We start from the raw sequence: 24,851 nt of genomic DNA, 5'->3' as shown, positions 1-24,851 counted from the left end.
GTTTTTATTTGATAAAAGGTATAAATTTGTTACAAAGTCCAAGATACTTCAGATTGATTTACTCTGTTGTTCAGAAACATTGTCTATGATGTCAAACCATTTCTTAGAAAGTGGTTGTAGTATAGTGTAGTGGCCCATGCCTGAATCCTAGCACATGGGATGCTGAGGCTGGAAAATCATGGCTTCCAGATCAGCCTAGCTGATCAAGGGTCGAGAAGACCCTGTCATTCATAAATAAACAAATAGAAGGAATTTTGAGTATTAAGTTCTTTGGTGTTATTTTGTTTTTATGAACAATGAATCATATTACTAGTATGTGTGACTAGATTTCAAAAAATTATTTTTTAATTCAAAAAAAAATTATGTATTTATGGGCTACATTGTGCAATGTTCAAATCTGAGTAACATGGCTATCTCCTGAAAGAAACACTCATTATTTCTTTGTGATAAAGACATTTAAAATGCTTTCTTCTAGCTTTTTTTGAAGTGTAGAGTACATTAACATTATTATAAACACATTGACTCGCAATCTTATTTCTGCTAGCTGTAACTTAGTACCCATTGGTCAAAGTTGCTCAGTCTTCATACCCCAACCACTCTCCCAGCCTCTCAAAAATAGAATTTTTTTTAACAGAAAATGGAACAAGAAAAAGGAGGGGAAATTTTTATTCACTGGTATTTCTTTTTAATTTTATACTTTGTGATTCCATTAAAAAAACTATAATTTTGAGGCAAAGATTCTGAAATTACCACTTTTCTAAAAATACTACTTAAGGCTGAAACTTAATATATCAAAGCATTTTTTGTTCTGGCGATGGTACATATTTTCATAAAGATGTATTTCTAAATGGAAACAGCACTGAGGCTCTGAAGTGAGGAACCGTTCCAAAACAGGCTGTGGTTGCCTGGGTGAAGAATATTAGGTTGCAACACTCAGAAAGGAAATCCTGGCATAGAAAACAGTTGATGAAGGGCGAACGTCTGCAGAGTCTAATGAAGCTCTTAAATGCACTTACGCAGGCCTGTGTGCAAAGCCTTGCCAGTACCTCTCAGATTAAATACGCTCCATGCCAGCTATGCTCACACCTCCATTTTGCTGCTCTTCTACATAATAGGCCATTCTTATTTTTAATCTCCTCTAAGAACTACTCATCATTCTAGTGAGAACTGCAGCCTTTTCTCACTCAGCCCTTCTTGGAAATATCATCCTAATGGGTACCAGAGCAGGTTTCTGGTGTTTTTTAAAAAAGTCAAGTTCAGGGGGCTGGAGAGATGGCTCAGAGGTTAAGAACACTGGTTGTTCTTGCAGAAGACCTGGGTTTGAATCCCAGCACCCACATGGCAGCTAACAACTGCCCGTAACTCCAGTCCCAGGGGATCCGACAGCCTCTTCTGACCTCTGCGGGCATTGCACAACACAGGTGCACTTACCTACATGCAGGCAATACACGTGTATACATAAAATAATAATAAATAAAATTTTTTTAAAAAGTCAAGTTCATTGGTATCTTTAAACTAGCAATTCATTATTTACTGTCATTGTTTGTTCTATGAATACCGAATATTTTGTAACTCTAATTTTATCAAAACTTTTTCTCCATTTTCTTTTAGCAAGCCGGGGAGGCTGGCTATTGGTCTCGCTCTGTAATGGTAGAGACTCACCCTGAAGAGAGGCCTGGTGACACCTGCACTCACACAGGCACTGTGAAAGAAGAGCTAGCATCCTGCTTGGGCTCTTTTATTTTTTAATTTTTAGCCTTTTCACCCAAATTCTTTCTTCTGTGCAGTACATACACGAATTTCCTTGGTTCTCTATTTATTTTTAATTTTTAAATTTTTTTAAAATTTTTTTATTTTTATTTTATGTGTATGCGTGTATTTCCTGCATGTAGGTAAGTGCACCAGTGTCGTGTAGTGCCCACGGAGGTCAGAAGAGGCTGTCAGATCCCCTGGGACTGGATTTATGGACAGTTGTTAGCTGCCATGTGGGTGCTGGGATTCGAACCTGGGTCTTCTGCAAGAACAACCAGTGCTTTTAACCTCTGAGCCATCTCTCCAGCCCAGTTGGTTCTCTGTTTAAAGGGAACGTTTCATATACAGATTTTCCTTTCAAAGTAACAAATACCATTGCTTTAAAAAAAAAAATTCTTTAGCTGAAATTATTCTAGTCCTACTTTATAAGCTCAGAATGTTTCAGAATAATTTTAAATGCATTTATGCCATTTGGAGGAGAAGAAAAAGTCTTAGAAACAAGCTGACCTAATGCTGTAGTTTCAAAAGAGTTTAAAATCATAATTTGTAATTTATTATAAAATTGCTGTAGCAGATACATATGCATGTAGTCAGTTAACCTGTGCCTTAAGGTGTTTTTTTTTTTTTAAATACTATCTGTCTACTTAATATTTAGAACACTGTGTTCTTCCATTTTGTTTGGGGGACTGTATTTTCTATTACAAGTTACAGTTTGACTTTTGAGAAGAAAGAATGTGGGTAAGTATATACAGCAGGAACTTTGTGGAAGAAATCCTCATGAGCATATACTGTGTGTGTGTGTGTGTGTGTGTGTGTGTGTGTGTGTGTGTGAGTGTGAACTCCCTGAAATGTGTGCAGAACTTGTTTGCATGCTTGCACTCTTTAGAACAGTTTGGGAACACTGTCCTTTAAGATCCTTATGTGGTGTTCTTCTCCCCAGAGCTGAAATCTGTCATCTAAACCAGTTCTCTTATTAACTTTGACTAGGGAGCATTTTCCCTCGAAATGATGAGGCAACATAAGAACTTTGTTTTTTTTTTTCCCAGAAATAGTGCTTTTAAAAGCTAGAAGTGTAGAAATGTACTTGGTGTGGTGGCGATCACCTTTAATCCCAGCACTTGGGAGGCAAAGGCAGGTGGATCTCTATGAGTTAAAGGCCAGCCTAGTCTACATAGAGAGTTCCAGGCCTGCTGGGGCTACAGGGAGGGAAAAGGAAAAAAAAAAAAAAGCTAGAAGTGTTCACTGGGGATAGCTCTCAAATCATAATTTATAAGTGGAGAGTAGATTACTGATAGCAGTAAATTTCACACAGTTAAATATAAGTTATGAATTAGTTTCTTTCTGAAGCATTGGCATTCCATAATTATTTTGAGGACTCTAAAGGCCAGATATAGAAACAAATCATAAGGATGAAGCAAAGGAAAGAGCCACTCAGAGGAGCTGAACTTACTTACTGTTAAACTCAGCACAGCGTGTCAGGTTGTAATGATTTAAATCACTAATGAAATTCCTGTTATTTGGGAGGGATTTTTTTTAACATTAAGTGAAGTAGTAATTTTCTAGTAGTCAAGTTTTAATGAAAGCATTTACTCATATAAACTGGAGTTTTATTTTTATGTATTAGTTTTGCTGTTTTATTTGTTTATACTAAAAATAGTCACTCTTTCTATTTTCTTCTGAAACCCTTCAGAGCCACTTCTAGAAATGGCATCATTTTGCCATAAGTATTTTGTTTTCTCCCCATCTAGTTTTTATGAAGTACTGCTAACTCTGCCTTAATTTGATTTGGCATCCCTGCAATTGAACATTTGTAAGTATCTTGTATTATGGCCCATCTGGGTTGTCATAGAAACCAAAGACCTCCATCCTCTTCCTTCTAGTTAAAAATGGAATGCAAACAGGGCTTCAAAGTGACGTTTTTCTAGTACGAGTGACAGCCCTGTAAAGTGCAGAACAGAAAGGTTTCTTACTATTTTTTCTCCCACGGCCTATCATACCAATTCATTCTGATAATGTGCACCTTTTCTCTTGAAAAATCTGTGAGATACTAATGGAATTTTTAAATAAGCATCAGAAAGAAAAATAACATAGGTACTGCCTCTCCTACTCCTGTGCAAAGGTGCAGTATTAGCAACAGTGTTTTTGCCCCCCTCCCCTGGATTATTATCTGTCCTGCTGAAACCACAGTCTGTGGTGTATGTGGCAGAAGCTACAACTTTGGGTTTCCATTATTAGTCCTGTTATTTATTCTCTGGGCTCTATCAGTGTGGTTTTAGCTCATTAGAACCAACAGCACTGTGGGTTAAGTACACAGCAATAATTTTTTTTCAAATAAAAAACTTTATTGAGAATTTCATACATCCATATAAGGTGTTTTGATCAAATCCATGCCCACTCCCTCCCTTCCAACTCCTCCCATATCGCCCATCACTTTTTCTGACAACTTCATGTACTTTCCTTCCTTCCTTCCTTCCTTCCTTCCTTCCTTCCTTCCTTCCTTCCTTCCTTCCTTCCTTTTTTTTCTTTCTTTCTTTCTTTCTTTCTTTCTTTCTTTCTTTCTTTCTTTTTTATGGGGCTTTTTGCTATTCTCACATTACCACCCTAAAATCTGTTAGGGATTAGAACAGCGCTCCCAAATACTTTTGACAGTTTTGGCCTTTGGAATGGAGAATGTTGTAAGAGGTCCATTTGACTTTTGACTTTTAGCCAAGAAACTGGCTATTTTTCTTTGGGGTATTTTTACCCTAACTGCCTAGCCAATTCCTGTCTCCTATTCATATCACACCATCCTCTGAAGAAGTTACCCAAATTACGGATAGGGAATTGGGATGCAGACCACTCTGGCTTCTTCCATGCTGAACAGGGATGCAGGGTGAGGCAATTGGAGTACCCCTTCAGTGGGTCTATCTAAAAGACTCCCAAATACAGCAATAATTTTTTTAGAATACTTTATTGATGGGCCAATATATAATGTCCTGTCATTGGACACATGAGAAAACATATTTCCTCCCTTCCTTTCTTTTAAGACAAGATCTTGTTATGTGGCCCACTTTGGCCTTGAGCTTTCTATCTTCCTGTTGGGATTATAGGTGTGCCCCACCCTACCTGGCTCCTGACAGCATCTTTTCTGGTCCTGCTACTGTCAACTCCAGTAGTCGGCCAAATCCTTTACTTTATCTGGATAATTTTTTAGTGTCCATGTTCCCTTTAGCTCCTCTACCAGAACTCTGTACCTTCAGTTTTCTCTCCTTAGACCTCTGTGATATTTCCACTTCTGAAGCATCTATGCTTATTAACTCCAGGGCATTATTGCAGCGGCGTTAGCAAAATGTGTGTGTTTTATGGTTGAGATTTGTTGAGCTATTGACGTGGCATTATTCAGAACTTAAGAGTATCAAATCTCTTAACATAGTGTTAAATATAGAAAATGGCACAAATAAATGATCTGTAAATGTGAAATAAATAATGAAAAACTGACATGTAAGTGTATATCCTGAAAGAAATGTTTCCGGATAATATTAGGTCCTCACTAGATGGTGGTGTTCATTGAGTTTTTGGTCAATTTAAAAATCTCTATTTTTGAAAAGGAAAATATAAAACCTTTAACACCTGCATTTGACTGATACGTAGAACTTTGGGTAATGTATATGTACTTATCTTTAGCTCCAAATCTCAACTAACAATCAGTGGTCATTTTTAGCAGTGAACTTAGATGTGTTACAAATATTATTGTATGTTAATGAGACCCTGCAAGTCCCACGCATATGAGAAAGAAGGGAGTTTTAGCTGCTGTAGTAACTAAGGTGAGAGAATACATTTTCCAAATAACACTGTATTCCTTGGCAGATAGTGGAGAAGCGAATAATTTGTTTTCATAGCACAGTGTGGAAAATGATGTAGCAGTTTCTTCATATTAAATATGTTGCTTTCATCTTTACAGTTTGCTGCCTTCACTTATCATTTAACTGATGCTTTTCATTTTGTTTTGCTTGAAAGCATGAGGCAGTCGGGAGAGGGTTAACCAGCCTCGACTTTCTATCCAGTTTAAAAATTAGAAGCGCTCCTAGATCATTATTCCCAGTATCAGTGTCTGTCTAATAAGACCAGAAATGTTGCTAGTTCAGGAAATGTCACATTGCTCAGCCTTGCAGAGGATTGTGTCTTTCCCTGAGAACTATGTGAGCCTTTCTGTTTACTCTTGGTGACTGACTCACCCTCAGGAGGAAAGGTAAGGTGCATGTGAAGGCTGGAGACAGGAGGGGCTTGAACTGAGCAACATGGTGAACCTCTCACTCACTGAAATGCAGAATTCTCTTGACCATCCTTGTGCTTTGTTGTTGCCAAATAAGTAAAATTTGGTCCTTTCAAATCCTTATTTTTAGGAGCATTTCTGTACATCATCAGAATAGTTCCCTTTTCTAACTACCAATCTGTGTTTTCAAGTGCATTTGTTGGAAACAGGACCAACGGTCGTTTTGTGCTCTTTTCTCAGTCTTCTTAGATGTGAGGAATGGAGCCAAGTGAAGTTCATCCATGTCTTCTCGGTGGGTACACAGCAGCTTACCCATTAGGATCCTGTAATCACTCACCTGCATGAGAACTTACCTTCTGCAGAAGTAGTTGTTTTCAGTTAGTATTATTATCCCATATTTAATGTTTTCATCAACATTTTTTCCTTGGGTTTAGTTTAACATTGCTCAAAATGTCATTCTCCCATGTTTGGCCCTGTCTTTTGACCCCACTTTCTCTACTGCTTTTTTCTTTGCTTACATAGTTTTTCCAATCTTCATTAGTTTTGCTGTTGACACTTTGTAAGACATGTACTCATTTTATTACACGGACATCTTGTGATTCCTGAAGCACATACAACCTTCGTAAAGAATAGGCATGTCTACCTCTTTTTATTATCTGACAGCTCTAATGCTGCGTGTCAGTGGGGATATTCACCACATACTGCCTTCTATCCTTATTCCACCCACTATTCTATTCATAGCGCTAACATCTTTCAAAAATAAGATGAGAGGGTGATTAGCAGAAGTCAATGCAAAACAGCAAGCAAATTGATGGTCATGGACGGTTCAAGGGATATTCTAAGAACCTTTCCCAAACTGCATTAGATGTGTGTGCTAATGTCACAGATGTAAGCCCAGCTATGAATAAGTTACCAATCTTTAAACAAAGAAGACCAGAATGGTTTGTATTTGCAGTTCATACTCATGCCCTCTGGGATTCAGTAATCTTTTTAGCCTCTCTCTGCAGTGGTACATGTATATTCCTGGGTAGCAGGCTGATTGCTGCTGATGGCACTAAAATGTTTTGACAGGAGCAAACTGTACTGCCTTCTTCCTCATGAGCCCAGTGCCGAGATGACCTGTTTGCACACGGGCCTGTGGTCTATCATTTTTTTGTACAGGAGCAATAGAATAAGGTCTGACTCAAGTTGATTGAAGTGGTAGTTTTAGATTCCGATAAGAGGACCTATTGCTGGTGAGGGAGGTTGAAATTGCAGAATGAGTTTGCAGCATGAGGCAGGTCTGCCCAGCAGCAGGTTGATTTGCACCATGAGACAAGCAGCGCACATAAACAGATGGCCCACCAATGAGTCAAAGTGACAGATCCTGAACAGGTACGCTGGCTTGTGCCTGATTCTTAACATGGTTCTAGCGAGTGGAATTTTAATCTGCCAGTCTGAAGGCTAAAAACAAGCATTTAGTGAAAGAAATTGTGTTCATTGAGAAATGAAAAGCATGCATGGTTAGGCACAGAAGTCTGGCTGTCCCTGGAGCTGGACACTGAGAAACCAACATTTTCAGCAACTGTTTCACACAGGCATGAGCTGACTTTCTTTTGGCGTATGTTCATTCAATGTCATTTTGCTGTGAATGCGCCAACATGTAGCCCATAAAAAGTATAAAAATGATGTCTTCAGTACTGGCCTTTCATTATAAGAATATATCTCATATTGAAGATAAAGAAAACTTTTTTTAAAAAAGATGCCTTGGTGGTATTGTAGAAATAGACAGCAATCCAAGTTTGGAATGGTATTAAATAAAGGAAAATATTCATGGAAAAGCCTTTCAGTTTTGTATATCAAGCACAGGAAAAAGAAGACTGTAATAGAGTCCTTCCATTCTATCATTCATCTTCAAAATGCAAAGTTTCTGCAGAACATTCTCCCTCCAAACACTGTCAGAAGTACTAAGCTGCTTGTTAATAAACCAATGATAGCTGTATATTTTTTAGCAAAGTATCTTAAAAGCTAGGTATGCTAGTGCACACCTGTAATACCAGCACTTCAGAGACTGAGATAGGAGAATTGCTGTGCATTTGAAGCCAACCTGGGCTACATAATGAGTTCCAGGCCACACTAGGCTACATAGTAAAATGCTGCCTCAGAATCACAAAACAAACCAAAAAGTACTTTAAAGATGGGATTTGGTGAATGAGATAATGTACCATTTGGATTCCTGTACTTCAAGTTTCTCATTAGATTGTGTTGTATCATGCACTAACATCCTCACTGCATACATTTGTGCCCCAGAGAGTAAGTGAATAGTGAGCAGTGCTGTCAGGATGACTGCTGACATTCCTTGGGTCTCTGAGGTTAGGGATGTACCCAGAGACACAAAATACTGTGGTGTGAACACACTCCGAGCTGCTGTGAGGGCTGTGAAGCCGCTGGTGAGGAAGGTACAAATATAGCTACCTTTTGTCTCCCAAATAATTGGGATCCTATTCAAGATTAATTGTGCCAGCACCTACTTTCCAAATTGGCTTTCATTTTATCTGCTCAAGCAAGTACACCTAACCTTTGCTTAGGGTAGAAAAAGCACTAATCTACCTTTGTGCATATGGAAAGTAGTGTTCCTGGCACTGCATTGAAAACTCTAGGAGAATGCATTATTAGTGGAATTTTTGTTCTCTCCCCCTCTTCTCCCTCTCTCTCTCCTCTCAAAAATGAAACCATTTATGTGGCCGCTGTGAGGAAGGCTAGAGATAGACTTGGTGCCAGTTCTGAACCAGGTTATTTTAAACAAATATTTTATTTATTATTTTTATGTGTATGTGTGTATTGCCTGCATGTAGGTAAGTGCACCCATGTCGTGCATTGTGTGTGGAGGACAGAAGAGGCTATCGGATCCCCTGGAACTGGAGTTACAGACACTTGTTAGCTGCCATGTGGGTTCTGGGATTCGAACCCAAGTCTTCTGCAAGAACAACCAGTGTTCTTAACTGCTGAGCCATCTCTCCAGCCCCACCAGGTTATTTTTTTAAGTGAGCTGCTGAGCAATACATAAACACTTTCACAAGTAAATACTTAACCTTCACAACATGTAGTTTGTAGGCACCAGTGTGATCTAATGTAGTACAGATCACCTTGTAATTGCATCCCCTGTAAGCTTTAGTATATCGAATACTATGTTCTCAGATGCCATGTTATGTAAGGAACAAAAATAACAGTGAGGGGGTTGTTTTAATCCTGTGAAGATTATCAGAAAATCTCCAAATCTCATCTGGTTTAAAGAAGCCCCCATCATTCTAGCTTTATGGTTTTGGTTTGTTTCTGCCTCTACATGTATAATTGAGCTGAATATCTGTGCCAGTCACCGAGCCACATTCAGCTTCTGCTTAAGTCTACAGTATTAAAGTGTTCCTTTTGTTGCGTGTGCTGGTCTTGCAGACTCGGTAGAGCCTTATCAAATGCAGCCAGTTGGTGCTGCTGGTGTGAAAGCACAGGGGAGCTCTCATGTGGAAGGTTAATGGGGTATAATTATAAAGAAAAATGAACTGCTCACCCACTCTATCTCCCTCTACCTGCACCAAGAGTGACAAGTGCTCTGATCTTTCGTAAACCCTGGAGCAGAGGTTTAACCATCTAAAATTATGACGGTATAACTGTCACACAAACAAACACCCCGTGAAGTATAAGTGTGTACCCGTGTAGGAGCAATTCCTTCCTGATACCGGGAGCCTTGGTTGAGAGAGGCGCACCTTCAACCACAAGAAAAGCTGCTTGTTAAACACTGTACATTTGTGTCACTTCTTCATTTCTACTCAATTTGTTCTTTTCTTTTCCTAAAGGTGCTTTTTCCCCTCTCTGATCAGTGGCAGAGCTGACAACCTGCCATGAATGGGTCCCTCTTACTGTACCTATTGGACAACAGATAGCCCTGCTTTCTCCTCCAAGAAGGCTCCACAGCCACCCGTAAATCAACTGGAGTCAGTGAGGCAGGCAGGCAGGCAGTCAGTAAGTTTTGTGGTACTGGTGATTGAACACAGAGCTTTAAGCATACCAGGCAAGTGTTCTGCCACTGAGCCACACTGCAATACCCCCAGCCCTAGATTCTTCTAGAGGTCGTGGAAATAAGCATCTCTTTTCATTCTGAGCAGCTTCAGCAGCGTAGACTGATTGAGTTAGGTCCTGCTTCTAGGTTCTCCTTGTAATTCTGAGGTTATGTGCATTTCTGTGAGCTCAAGATGGAGTTAGATCCTTAGGCCTTTGGTTGAAAATATCATGGGAAATGTTTTTAATATAGGGAAAATGCAGCAAGGTGGGACAAAGAAAGACCAGGGAGACATTAGGGGTTTGATGACTAGACAGATCTGTGTGATTAGTGTCACAGTACCAGTGCAATTGCCCTGCCACTAGGACATCTAAAGTGTGAGCTAAGCAGTGCTGGGTTGCCTGGTTGATTTAGTGTTTTTGCCAGCTCAGCAGAGAATTGAAATAAGGTGTTGCAGAATGATGCAACAGCAGCAAACCCCCTGACATCTTGCTCTTACAAAGCCTGAAACCTACCACTCTTGGTGAGGCTCTGCTGCCTACTGAGATAAGTAAATTCAGCATCACACACGTTAGGCCTGTGGAGACTAAGCAGAAGTGATGGCTTTGTCGCTTGCACAGCAATCCTACCAACTGAGCCTCAGACTTCCATGATCTGTGGGGGAGGGGCACCAGGATTCCTTGTAGCAGTTCTGAAAGCAGGAAGACCCTTAAAGGCTTCCATGTGGCTGGGCGTGATTGTGATGGCACACACCTTCAATCCCAGCACTCTAGAGGGTGAGGCAGGTGGATGTCTATGAGATCGAGGCCAGCCTGGTCTACATAGCAAATTCCAGGCCTTTTGGGGCTACTGGGTGACCCTGTCTCAAACAAACAAACAGAAAAAACACAACCAACCTCTGTGTGGTTTATATATTACTCTAACCCCTTCACACATTGGTTTCAATCATCTGTACTCTTTTTTTAAAGAAAAAAAAGCCATATAGTTTTTATGGCAATAATATAAATCTGTTAGGGAAGAAAATTTAAAATCCTGCTTCATATTAGTGGCTGGTAAGCAAAGTTTCTTTGATTTACTCCTTTACTCCTTTAAAAATCCACTGGGCCCAACATTTCCCAGGCTTAATGTTGCCAGTGTTCATTCTGCTTATTAAATTGAAGTCACTGTTCCAGCACTGAAGCTGTTTTGCTCAAGGCTGGAAAGTTAGCAACAGACCCTTAAAATTGTCTGTCACAGTCTGTAGATGGGGAGACATATCATTCCTGTTGGATTAGTTCCTGTGTGTCCCAGCTCAGCTGCCAGACAAAGTGTCTGGGATGTCAGAAGCTCTTAGAGTATTCTCTCTGGCATTTTAGAGCAAGCTATCCAGCTCTGTCCATTTCCTTTAAGAACACCCCCAGCCCTTCAAATATTCGGAACAGTTTATAAGAAGTATGTTAGTTACTTGTACCTTGCTATATTCTTGATGGGAACAACTTGAGGAGGAGGGGTTTGTTTGGGCTCACAGTTTCAGAGGGTGTAGCCCATCATGGCTGGGAAGACATGGTGGAGTTCGTGGCTATGGGAGTGGAGGGCAGCATCTCTTCACATGGTGGTAGAGTAGGAAGCAGAGAAAATGGTATGGAACCAGGGCTGGCTATAGCCTCCAGTAGCCTGCCCCTGTTGGTCAGGGGGGAGATGGCTTCATTGGTAAAATGCTTGCCCTGCAAACATAAGGACCCAAGTTTGGATCCTTAGCACCCACATAAAAAGCAGGCTTGGCAGTATGTCCCTGTAATCCCAGTACTATGGAGACAAACAGGAGGATCCCTGGGGCTTGCTGGCCAGACAGACTAGCTGAATTAGCTCCTAGGTCAGTGAGAGACTCTAACTCAAAAGTAAGGTGAAGGGACCAGTGAGATGGCTCAGCGGGTAAAGGCACCTGCCACCAAACGTGATAACCCTACAATTTACATGGTAGAAGGAGAGAACCAATTCTCTCACAAGTTGTCCTCTGGTTGCCATATGCATGCTGTGATACATAGACTCTATGGCCTTCAAAATAGTGCCACAAACTAGAAACTAAGTATTAAAAATGGAACCTTAAACAACATGGTGGCACATGCCTTCAGTCTTAGCACTCAGGAGGCAGAGGCAGGAGGGTCTCTATGTGTTCCAGGCCAGCCAGAACTATACAGTGAGACCCTATGTTAAATAAAAAAAAGGATGGAAAGAAGGGAGGGAGGGAAGGAGAGAGGGAGGAAGAAAGAAAAAAAAGAAAAAGAAAAAAGAATGAGCCTAGTGTGGTGGTACATGCCATTAATCCCAGCTCTTGGGAAGGGTATTTCAGATTCAAACCGTAGTAGGAATTTACTTTGGAGGGTATACCATTGGTGTAATATGCTCTAGAGCAGTCTCTCAAGTGTCCATTCCTCTTGGGAATGGCTGGCCCATTTCCCATTACTGCAGCCTTTGCCTCCTCTCCTGCTCAACCCTTCAACTTGTTGCACAGGTTTCCTTGCATCTCAAGGGACTGACTGCTTCCTGGCACTTTCCTGTATCTAGAGATCAACTACCAGTCTCCCCCTTGGCCTAGAGTCCCACACTGCTGTACATTCTGTCAGTCTGCTTGGCTACAACCCAGCCATGGTCAGTGCCAGAGAAGCGAACTTCAGAAAAGTGAGCTCCAGTGCTTAGTTCAGTGACGTTTCATGCAAACTAGTTTTTTGGAGGTAGCAATTCCATATTTTAGTCCATATTTTGCTGTCAGGGTACTGCAACTTTTAACTGACTGTCAGCCACCATGGAGAATATTTGTATTAAGTAGTACCATCATTTTTCACTTGGTGTTCATTCAAAAGTAGGGTTCACAGCTGGAGAGATGGCTCAGCAGTTAAAAGCTCTGGCTGCTTTTGCAGAGGACCTGGGTTCAGTTCCCAAAACCTACATGGTGGCTAAGAACAGTCAGTAACTCTAGTTCCAGGGATCTGATGCCTTCTTCTGACCTCTGCAGGCATTGCATGCATATGGTACCCTTGCATACATGCAGGTAAAACACATTCCCATAAAATAAATGAAATTTTAAAAGTAAGGTTCTTGAAAAATTATTAAATCATCCATATAACATGAATTAATTTTTCTTCTAAAAATGATTTTGTGTGCCTGTATTTATGTGTGGGGGTCTATGCATTTATGTGTGTGGACCTGTGCATGCCACAGTATGTATGTGGAGTCAGGACAACTTGGGTTCTCTCTTTCCACCATGTGGATTCCAGGGATCAAACTCAGGTTATCAGGCTTTGCAGAAAGCACCTTTACCCACTGAACCATCTCACTGGCCCCTATTTTTTTCTTAATAATATAAGTTAAATGATTTTGAGAACTCCAGGTACTCTAAATGAAACTAGATATGCTTACATGTTAGATTCGAGCGTCCTGATTGGATTCCAGGTCTGATAGGTATATTTCCTTACTGGAATACCTTGGAAAGCTTCAATCTTGCAGACCTCTACTGTGGTTGCTCATTAAACAGCTTTCTCCAATCCTAGAGTCATCTGCCATTCAATGACAAAGAGGCATCCAATTGATCCTTATGTTGGCTCTATATGCTGAGAGGGTAAAGTCTCTTCATTTTAAGCTCTTCTGATAAAGCAGGCACTATTCTAGAACATAGTTTTTCACGCTCACCTCTACGTTCTGTATTTAGGTGTCCTGTCCTCAAGTCCTCAGATGCCATGCTGTTCTCATTACTGTTGTTAGCTCACTTCCTGTGTTTGCAATATTTGCACTAAAGTCATATCCCATTCCCTTCGTTGTGATAAAATTGTGATTACCCAGAAGGCCATTTGTATTTTCTGGCTCTGTGAAATCCTTGAATCCCCTCCTGTTGTTGAGATGTTTTTTATGTAATGATGAGTTCCATTTCCTGTAATGACTGCCTAGGAGTTGAGGGTTGGTAGCCCCTGGACTGCCTAATAGCAAAGATGCTTTGTTTGACTCACAGTGTCAAAGCAGGTCATTTATTAGTGTCTTCAGTCTGTTGCTCTCTGTTGTCTTACAGCTGGCCTCCTTCATTTCTGTGTCTTACCTATCTGGTAATAGTAGGTAAGCAAAGTATAATCTTTAGTTGGTATGTTCACGTCAGTGGGTTGGAACCCTCAAAGAAACTTCTTCAATAATTGGGCTTCTTCGTGGTGCATGAAGATCATCATTGTGAACACTATGTCCGATGATTTAGAGGAAGGCAGACGTCAGGAGATGTATGCTTCCCACTCAGACTCAGAATTTAACAGTAGAGGGGCTGAGAGATGGCTCAGCCTTTAAGAGTATCGACTGCTCTTGCAGAGGATCTGGGTTCAATTCCCAACACTCACATGGTGGCTAACAACCGTCTGTAACTCTCCAGTTCCAGGGAATCCAGTGCCCTCGTCTATAACTCCACATGGTGGCTAACAACTGTCTGTAACTCCAGTTCCAGGGAATCATGCACAACATGGGTGCACTTACATACATGTAGGCAATACACTCATACATATAAAATAAAAAAATAATAAATAAAATACTGGGAAAAAAAGAATTTAACAATAGAGACTGAGGGGAGAAGCTGAGACTGGGCAAGAAATGTAGTGTGGCTTGTCTATCATAAACCTGTTTTAATAGAGTTAGACTAGGTTTGACTTTCGGCATTATTTCTACTATACAGAAGTACCTCCCTTCTTGTACCTAAAAGCAGAGTAGAGGGGGAAAGCATTTGTATTTTATTCTTAGGAGATGTGCCTACTTTTCCTCTATATTGCTGATAAATAGCATTTCTAGTACTGGTGCTTTAAAACAAAAGCAACCTTGGTAAAACTTCTGGTTTCTTCCGCTTCTGATGGGGAAACTGGGGATAAATAAGGAGCAGCATGGAACACCTTGTGTCCCACTCCCAGAAGACCCACCCAGACTGGGGAAGGTGTGTCACTCATCAGCAGCCTGCTGGGTGATGAAACTGTACCCTCCCAGCTCTTTCCTGTGGGGTCTTGTCAGAAAATGAATTTGTGATATTGTTTACTTTTCTCTTAAAGAGACTGTAGCAACTGCTTGGTGATAAATTTAACTACCAAAACTGGGCACTTCATGAAATTAAGGGATATTGGTTCAGTGACTTTAGGATCTTTAAATTTATGTGTTTATGTTCTTACTGTCGATGCTAAAAGTATGTTTTTAAAACGTCAGGACTACGGGACTCAGGATTACTTTGTTAAAATACCGCCTATCTCCCATTTAAAAGTTTTAGTGTTAGCCAGTTGAGGTGATGTATGCCTTTAATCCCAGCACTCAGGAGGATCCAAAAAGTTTCAATGTTCTGGGATTTATAAGAGTTGCTTTTAGGATGCTTTTGGGATAGCTCAGCTGTTAAGAGCACTGACTGCGCTTTCAGAGGATCCAGGTTCAGTTCCCGGCACCCACATGGCAGCTAACAACTGTCAATAACTCCAATTTCAGGGGATCCAACACCCTTTTCTGGCCCCCACAGGCACCGAATGCATGGGTACACTTACACACACACAGGCAAAACACTCATACACATGAAATAAAAATAAATCTTTTTAAAGAGTCACTTTATTAGAGTATTTCCTACATGATGCTTACTGCCAGACATAGTATATCATTCTAATACTGATAACTTTTTTTACAAGAGAAAACTCCAGAATTGAAGATTGTTGAAAGATAGCATCACCTTTGGAAATGACCCATCTGTACCTTGGTAGATGTATTCTACATAAACCTGGTTAAATAATCTTTTTACCTCTTCTTGCTGTCCCTTGCTTTTGTAAAAAAAAAAAAAAGGAACTTTGTATATTCTCTCAAATGATGCTCAGGGCTTGGAATAGGCAACAATATTTTACCTGAATGGAGATCTGATAGGGAGTTTAGTTTTAGGATTCTCACTGTACTTAAACTGTATTTTCATCTCCAACTTGTCAAGTGCAGCTACTGTGCAACAACCTCCAATCATGACTCTTCTGTGAGGAAAGCCATAGCAGCCTCAGGGCAGAAGAGAATTCAGGGAATGGGAGAATTTCAGTAGTATGGAGGCGACTCTGGTATTAACCAGGCAGTGCTGCCTTGTAAGTTGTGGGATACGGCCATGGAATGCAGAGTGACAAGCTGGTGCTGTGTGCAGCAGAATTCTGTAAATGGGTACTTACCAAGGGCCATGCTTCTTGCTGAACTGGAGCTTTAATTTGCAAACTAATAGTGTCTTTACCACAATGAGCTATGACACAGACAACAGTCAGGTGCTTTCTTGTGTAGCAGACAGCTAAATTGTACAGATCATAATGGTTTATACTAATAATGGTTTTCTGCTGTTCTCATTATTGTTTGAGGTCTCTTCTGGGCCAGTTTACATTTAAATTCAACAGTTATTTTATGTATTCAAAGTTTTAAACCATCGTTGAGATACAAAATATCTTGAGCTATGCCCCGATTTTAACACAAGGACATATTCCATAATATATTCAATTTCTGAGACAAAAAGGCAATATATTTAGCATTCATTTTCTTGGTTTGGTTTGGTTTTTTGATTTTTTTGAGACAGGGTCTTCCTTTAGCCCAAGATGGTCTGGAACTCTGTAGGTAGAACGGGCTGGCCTTGAACACACAAAGATCCACCTGCCTCTGCCTCTGGAGTGCTGGGTCCAAAGGCATGTGCCACCATGCCCAGCAGCATTCACTTTCTTGATACTATATTGGGTGGGGTTTATTAGTTTTCTTTGCAATTTAAAATGGCAACAAAAAACCAACCACAGAACCAACAGGATGGCTCAGTAGGTAGAGGTGCCTTGCCACCAATCCTGGGAATCTGGATTCACATGATGGAAGGAGAGGACAGACTCCTTTGAATTGTCCGCTGACCTCTATGTGTGCAGCATTATGCTTGCATGTATGCGCATGCACTCACGCACACACGCACAGAGAGAGAGAGAGAGAGAGAGAGAGAGAGAGAGAGGTGATGCATTTTAAATCTAACTATGTAGCCATACTTAGAACTAACATTAAAACATTTGATCTCATGTTAAAAATCTAGTTATTGGAATGTGGTTAACATTGAAAATAACAGTGATGTTTAATTAGTTGCTGGCTCGAAGTTAAAAATCCATACAAGCAGGTTGTATTGTTCACCAATTGGCATCCCTTGTTTTCACATTCCCTTGGTAGTTTCCTAAGTACGCCCCACCATTATTTGATCCTTAACATTTTTCTGAAGCAAAGAGGACAGTGCAGTGTAGCTTAGACTTCAAAGAGATGAAGACATGAATGTGAGGGAACTGGTCTCTGACTCTGGCCTCTGTGGTCTTTTACGATAAATATGACAACTATGTTTCTCAGTGAGCAGCGTCCCTTTTAGTCTGTGTGTTTCTACTTTTTCATCCTGGCATATTGTCCTTATTTGCTGTGGTGCTAGGGATTGAACTGGGGCCTTGTTTATACTACACAGGTGCTCCACCACCATCTGCATGCTCAGCATCCTTGCATGCTGCACATTAGGATCAGTAGTTTTCTTGGGTACAGCTCCACCTTTTCCTGTTGCAACATAAAGGCAGCCCCCAGATTCTCAGAAGAACCCCTAGATAGAGGCAGAGCTTCATTGCGGCAATATTATCAGTGTTTTATTGTCATACCTATCAAATTAAGGGCGAAGTTGGGGTTGTGTTTACCTCTGAGGACTGTTAGAGTATGAATAAACTAAGAAAAATATAAACTGCTTTTCAATTAGGCAAGTAAATACAAAGTCTTAACCCTTTAGAGATGGAGTGTAAATCTTAGTGATATGGATAAAAGCTCTAATCTGTGCAGGTGAAATATAAAATCTATTGATGCTAATAATGTCACACACACACACACACACACACACACACACACACACACACACGTTTTTAAAAAGTCTCACTTTAGTGCCCAAGCTGACCTTGAACTCATGGCAACCTTCCTGCTTCGGCCTCCTGAGAGCTGGAATTAGAGGTTTAAGCTGCCACACCTGGCTCAAGTGTGTGTTTTGAAAGAATAAACCCCAAAGACTTTTTTAATTAAAAAGGTAAGCCACAGTCTAATCAACATCCTGACATATGTATTCTCTGCCATCTGTTAAACATCCAGGCAGAGAATTTCAACTTTATTGGAAAAAGCTTCGATAGCGTAAGCCACACCTGCTCTTTAATTCATTTGTATTATACGGTGCAAATTCCTTGATATCTTGCAGGAGCTGCTTGTCTAATGCTGACTCTAAAACTCTTATCTCAAGAGTGTTTGGGGAAAACCGTCTAGGATCTTACAAGTGAATAAAATGCAATTATTTTGGGATAAATATATTTTTATAGGTCTACCTCAGTGTTCCTCATTGTCATCCCTGTTAGATTTCTAGCCTGTACTTCCCTAGGGAGCATTCTCTCCAGTAGCAAGCGTCACTGCATACTCACCCATTGAATTTTACTCATTGCATTAAGGAAAGGGTTTACTGTGCGTTTATTACTTTTTTCCTGTATTTTTGTTCATAAAATGACATTTTGTGTTTTTTTCATAAAATGGTGGAATCTTCACCTAATTCTTTCTTTAAACAACACATGCCTTTTGCTCACAATTGTAGTTTTGTCACTAATGTTATGTCAGTAACACATGCAATTTTGTCCGGTTTTGTTTTGTTTTTGTTTCATATGAGACAGGGTCTCACTGCCTGTTCCAGGTTTGCTTAGAACTGGAGATCTCCTATCTCAGCCTTCCAAGTACTGACTAGGATGACAGGCCTGTGCCACCGTGTGTAGCCACATGAGGATAACTGTGTGACACATGCTGAAGAAGGTCATGTCTCCTTCTTACATCTTCAGTGTTGATGATTGGTATTGCTTATAAGTGCAGTGGTTGAATATCATTTAAAGTGTAGAAAAGGTCCCCGCCCTTCTTTCGTTCTGTTTTGTGGCTGTGCTAGAGATTGAGCCAAGGGCTAGACAAGTGTTCAATCACTGAGCCACTCCCTTAGCCCCATTTAATAAATTCTGATGTCAACAAATATGAATTTTTCCAGGTTAGTTTTTCTGCGCACATAAAATTTAATATCCCTGCTTTCATTTTAAGCAGTGGGAATCTGAAGACCTGGACATGTCTTCATTGTATTTTAGGTATAAAGATGAAAGAGACTGGTTCTTGACTGTCTAGATTAAAAACTTAAGTCCCTGTCAGCCTCTTGTTTAAAGGTGTGAAGGTCACATTTTCAGATTGTACATTAGTTCTTGGCAAGAAAGGGTGAACTTTTAAGGCATTTCTGTGAAAGAAGATGTTTTGAGAGGTGTGACCTTCTCACAGCCGATTCAGAGCAGACAGTGCAGCATAGAACACAGACTGGTTGAGTGCCATGATGTGGAAAGGCAGGGATTTGAAGCACCAGCCTGGCTGTGGGGGAAAGGGCCCTATGCTTGGAGTTCTTTCTGAGAGAACTTTCTAGAATTTGTGCACAGACTCATTGATTGTAACAAATGGGTAACTTGAGTGAGGGAGTGGGGGTGAGGGATGGTATCCTTCCATTGTTCCGTCTCTTCTGTATTGACCATGGCCGTGGAACTTGGAATGGTAGACCAAGATAACAGGAAAATAGACCCATATTCTATTGTACTGGATCTGTAAAATTCTGTATTTTCCTTCAGGATCTGTCTTGCTGTCGTGTGAACAAGTCGATAGTATCTGTGAATGTCATAGTATTGATCACTGTGACTACCTGTCTTGGGAACTGTGAATTGAAGTGTCAGAGGTTCTGTGAACTCTCCTGCCTGAACAAGCCCTGATAAAATCCAGCGATGCAAGTGTCAAGGGACTTGAGGCTGGTCATTCTGGGCTTATGGAGCACTCCTGGACAGGGATTGACGGGACAGAGCTAGTTGTATTGGAGGCCTGCCACTCTGCCCTGCTGTGTATAGAAAATATATTAAGGAAAGAAGATGCTAAGTTACTCACTTTTTCTCTCCATTCTGCCATCATTCTTTCTGAATTTTTTTTCATTTCCTTCAGTTTTTGCCTCATCTCTTTTAACTCTTTCTAACTTTTTAGTGACTGTCAAATGACCAGTTTGTGAAATTTAGCCTTGTCTTAGAATTTTAGGATAATAGTCCAAGATAATTAGCCACATTCAAAGATCTCCCTTTTATGTGAACACCTTTGAAAAATATCATACTATGGGTGCTAGAGAGATGGCTCAGCGGTTAAGAGCACTGGCTGCCCTTGCAGAGGACCTGGGTTCAATTCCCAGCACCCACATGGCAGCTAACAACCTTCCATAACTCCAGTTCTGGGGAATCTGACACCCTCTTCTGATCTCCGTGGGCATTGCACAACATGGGTGCACTTACACACGTGCAGGCAGTATATTCATATACATAAAATAAAAGTAACAAAATTTTTTTAAATATCATACTGTCTATGCCAGTATGACCTTCATTACTGGCCAGCAGAAGTCACGATTTCTTTGTTTAAAGGTGTGGGTGCACCTCCTGTGGTGATGAGAGTCTATACTGTGTATGAAGGCATTGAGAACTCTGCCTGCCCACATAGGGCCAGGATTTATGAAACATCGCCACTGTCTTCTCTCACTGTCACCCAGTTCTAGTGCTAAGCCACATCCAGTGTTTTTGTGTTTGCCTGAGCGGCAAGACAGTGGGACTTAGAAAGGCACTCTCATGCACAACAGCTCTCCCTCAGTAGCCCCCAAAAGATGAGCAGGTCCTCTGTGCCCAGGGAGTGCCTCTGGAGCTCGCTCACCCTGCTTCCCGCCCTTGGTTTTCTGGCTGCAGTCAGATATATTTACGTGACAGGAAGCAACAGTGCCTCCCCCAGACCTTGAGTTTTTAAAAACTTCAGACATCTGCAGACAAGCGCACCTACATGCATATGGTCTTCTAATCTTCTGGTGGGCATAGCAAGGAGGGGAGAGAAGGGCAGCACGATTCCAGGCAGTGCTTAGAAATGCCAGCACTGTCTTCTAAAGGAAACTTTACCTAACTCCTGTGATCCTACTGTGTCCAATCTGCAGCCTCTTTTTTCCTTCCTCCTAAGGACTGATGTAAGTTTGCAAGTATTTGGATCTTGCTCTTCCTCCCCACCTGCAGGCTTCCAGGGCTTTGTTTCAGGCCCTTTGGAAGAACAGTTATGAATACAGTGGGACTCACTTGACTCCCACTCTCTGCTCCTGATTCTGATTGGTCGCCATCCTGCTCTAGCTATCTGGCTGAGGAGTACTCTAGCCTGCATCTCTCTCCAGTTCTCTCCTCTGCTCTTCCCTGCTGTGGTAACACTGCCAGCTGGTCCTGGGCTTTGTCTCTTCACTCTAGTTCAGTCAGTAGGCAATGAGTGGGAGCGCACACCGTGTTTCCTAAAGGTGGCTGTAGAGGAGAGAGACACCCTGTCCTTTTGTTCTTGATATAATAAAGATGTAGTTTCCTGTGCTGTTCTGTTCATGTCCCCACCCCTCCTCTCTTTGCTTTTGGCAGGTGTCACAAGTGTTGTTCTGTTTCTTCCTGGCTTCTCTACTCCCTGATTTGTGTGTGTGTGTGTGTGTGTGTGTGTGTGTGTGTGTGGTTTTGGAGCTGATGCTAAAGACAACAACAACAACAACAAAACCACTTCACTATGTTTGAGTTTGATAGGGAGGGGGATTGAAAGCAACTCTAAATAATTATTTAATTTTTAAACATCTAAGTGTTCAGGCAGGCCCCAAGTGATAACATCTTTGTACAGTGTTCAAAATCTGGTGCAGCACCATTACCTCCCTCCTGCAAACTGCAATACTTCAGTGCCTCTGCCTTTTATTCTCGAGAAATAGAAGAAATAGTTTGATCCTTAGCACCGCAGAAAATGGGTGTGGTGGTGCAGGTTAATTTAAAAATTTTCAATTTTAAAAACTTTGGACTGCATTTTTAAAGATATTTACCCCAAAAGGCAGTGCTAGCAAGGAATATAACGGATAGCAGAGCGGTCACTGTCACTTCCCAATTGACCTTTAAATGATATTTTCATTGTCTAAAAAGAACCACTAACAATATTTAAAGTTTTTTCAAGAATGTATTTTTTACTTAATTCTTAAAACCATTTTGTAAATATTTTAATGTTCTAACATGTTAAGTGAAGTAGCCTGAATGTTTGGACTCCAGACAAAGTGGGTGAAATCAGTTAGAGCTGTAATAGGAATTTGAAAATTAGCATGGCTGTTATGGTTGCATTTAACCCTTTATTTAAAGCTCCATTTTAAGGGCTCAGCTTATAGTTCAGCTGGTAGAGTGCTTGACTAACATGCATGAGGTCCTGGGTTCGATCCCCAGCACTGCATATATCGGGTATGGTGATGCAAGCCTCTAATCCCAGCACTTCAAAGGTAGAGACAAGAAGATCAGTTCAAGGTCATCCTTGGCCACATGGTGAGTTTGAGGCCAGCCTGAGATACCTGAGGTCCTGTCTCAAAAAGTTAAGTGATTAATTAAGACTCTGTATTAAGCTCAGCTAGCACTAAGCATCTTTTTCTCCAGTCACAATCTATATTAGAAAATACCAATCTTTTGGTATCAGAAATACCATACTGCAGCTGGTGGACTCACTTGAAAGTGTTAAGAGGATTGATGCTTTACTTTCTGCAGCCATTGGGACAGGAGAGTCAGAGCTGAAGCCTGGCCCCAGATGGTTGTTACTGTGCACATTCTCTGAACCATTCACTGGCCTCCAGCCCCATTACTTTGGATACCCTGTGCAGGGAATGAGGATCTTTACTCTTCAGTATAGTACTCACTATGGAATGTATTTATGAGCAAAATAAATCCCTGCACTCAAGGCTTTTATGTTGTGTTGAAATGCATTGTTACAGAGTCTGGGGATATAGCTCAGTGGCATGGTATTTCCCTAGCATACCTGAGGTTAATCACCTACACCAAAACGAAAGAAAGGAAAGAAGCAGATAGAGAGGGTTGGGTTATTATAATATGAAAATATCCAAAAGCAGATTGTTTTGGGTTTGAACAAGGGCTAGAAAATTTATGGAACCTTAACTTTCCATTTTCATCCCATGTAGTTAAATCTCTACTCTGCCTAAACAGATACATATTCATGTATTTATAGGCATGTATTTCTACAGAGTCTATCTGAGCAAAGAAGTCCCACTCAGTAATTACACAGTTCAGTAATCTAGACTGTCTTTTGCTCGTATAGCTGATATCAAGGTTTCTTTGCTCAGAAAGAAAACCAAAAGACTTTTTTTTTGTTGTGTTTGTGGGGATTGAACCTAGGATTTTGTACATTTTAGGCAAGTTCTCTACTACTGTGCTATATCCTGAGCCTTGTTTAATGTTTCAAAGTAGAATACATACATGATGTTTGTGTGAATAGTTAAAATTAGCATGACTGGCATTTCATTTTTTTCACCAAAAAAAAAAAAAGGTAGGAAGAAAAGAAAAAGAACTGTGGAGGAAGGGTGGGAAAGAACTTAGGCCCTGCTTCATGTTTTTGTGGGGTTTTTTTGTGGGTTTTTTTTTTTTTTTTTTTTTTTGGTCTTTTTGAGACAGGGTCTCCGTGTAGCCCCAGCTGTCCTGGAACTCACTACGTAGACCAGGCTGGCCTCGAACTCACAGAGATTCACCTGCCTCTGCCTCCCAAGTGCTGGGATTAAAGGTGTGTGCCACCACACCTGGCATACTTTTATCTGTATGTCTCAATTTCCCTTCATAAAGAAAACATTCGTATAACTTTGGTTTTATATTAATGGAAATGTCTGTAAGGTTCCTTAATTCCTCTTCTGTAGAATATGTACATTTTCAATGGACTGAGATTTAGATGAAGCTGATTATAGAAAGATGTTTTAGGAATATAAACATGGAATATATATATAGGAATATATTTCCATGCATTTGACAGACAGCTTTCTGATAGATTTCCTTTCTTTTGTCTTCATTTGGTAGAAAAGAGTAGTTGAACAGCTGCGAAAGAACCTGATAGTAAAGCAAGAACAACCAGACAAGTTCCAAATACAGCCATTGCCACAATCTGAAAACAAACTACAAACAGCACAGCAGCAGCCACTACAGCAGCTACAGCAGCAGCAGCAGTACCACCACCACCACGCCCAGCAGTCAGCTACACCCTCTCCCAGCCTGACTGCTTCACAGGTAAAAGTGTGGACAGAGGTCCCAAGGCTCTGTGCTGTCTGTTGATTCATTACTGGTCACATAGAACTGGATCCTGCTTTAGCTATCTTAAGCTCAACTAGTGTAAAACAAGTAAAAACTTGGTTATTTTTTGACTATCCCTGTGGTAAGAATCAGTTGAAACACACTGGCAGAAGGAAAAGCATTACTAGGGAGCAAGAGTTTAATGATTGGATTGGAGACATAGCTCAGTTGATACAGAGCTTGCATAGCATGCATGAAGCTGTGAGTTCCATTCCCAGTGCTGGGTAAAGTCAGGCATAGTGGTGCATGCCTATGATCTCAGCACTCAGGAGGAGGAGGCAGGGAGGATCAGAAGTTCATAGTTATCCTTGACTAGATGGCAAATTCAAGTTTGCATCCAGCTTAGGCTGCTTGATACCCTATCTCAAAAGCAGAAAGGTGTTGGGGAGGAGAAAAAGAGAAGTTAAATGATTTCCATTGGGGATGTAGGTCAGTGGTAGAGTACTTGCCAGGCATGCCCAAGGTCAGTACCCGCCCCCCAACAAGTTAAATAATTTCCTACTTGTCCAAAGAAGAAGAAAAAGATAGTCGGTGGCAAAGAAAAACCACTCTGAACACCCCAACTGAATGAAAGCCTTATTGGGGGTTTCTGGGG

General features: G+C 40.8%; 1 protein-coding gene across 13 annotated transcripts in view; it reads left to right on the top strand.

Moving 5' to 3' along the window:
- Phf21a (PHD finger protein 21A) overlaps nucleotides 1-24,851 on the top strand; it is a 211,926-nt gene that overhangs the window by 136,845 nt on the left and 50,230 nt on the right. For all 13 annotated transcript variants that reach the window (XM_008834168.3, XM_017798445.2, XM_008834165.3 and 10 more), the window contains one exon: nucleotides 23,987-24,193. In XM_008834168.3, the coding sequence (XP_008832390.1) occupies nucleotides 23,987-24,193 (207 nt within the window). The remainder of the gene's footprint in view (nucleotides 1-23,986; nucleotides 24,194-24,851) is intronic.

This window comes from Nannospalax galili, unplaced genomic scaffold (assembly GCF_000622305.1).
Source record: "Nannospalax galili isolate Female #2095 unplaced genomic scaffold, S.galili_v1.0 scaffold697, whole genome shotgun sequence".
NCBI lineage: Eukaryota > Metazoa > Chordata > Mammalia > Rodentia > Spalacidae > Nannospalax > Nannospalax galili.
Note: the sequence above shows the minus strand (reverse complement) of the source record. Positions and strands in the feature narration are given on the sequence as shown.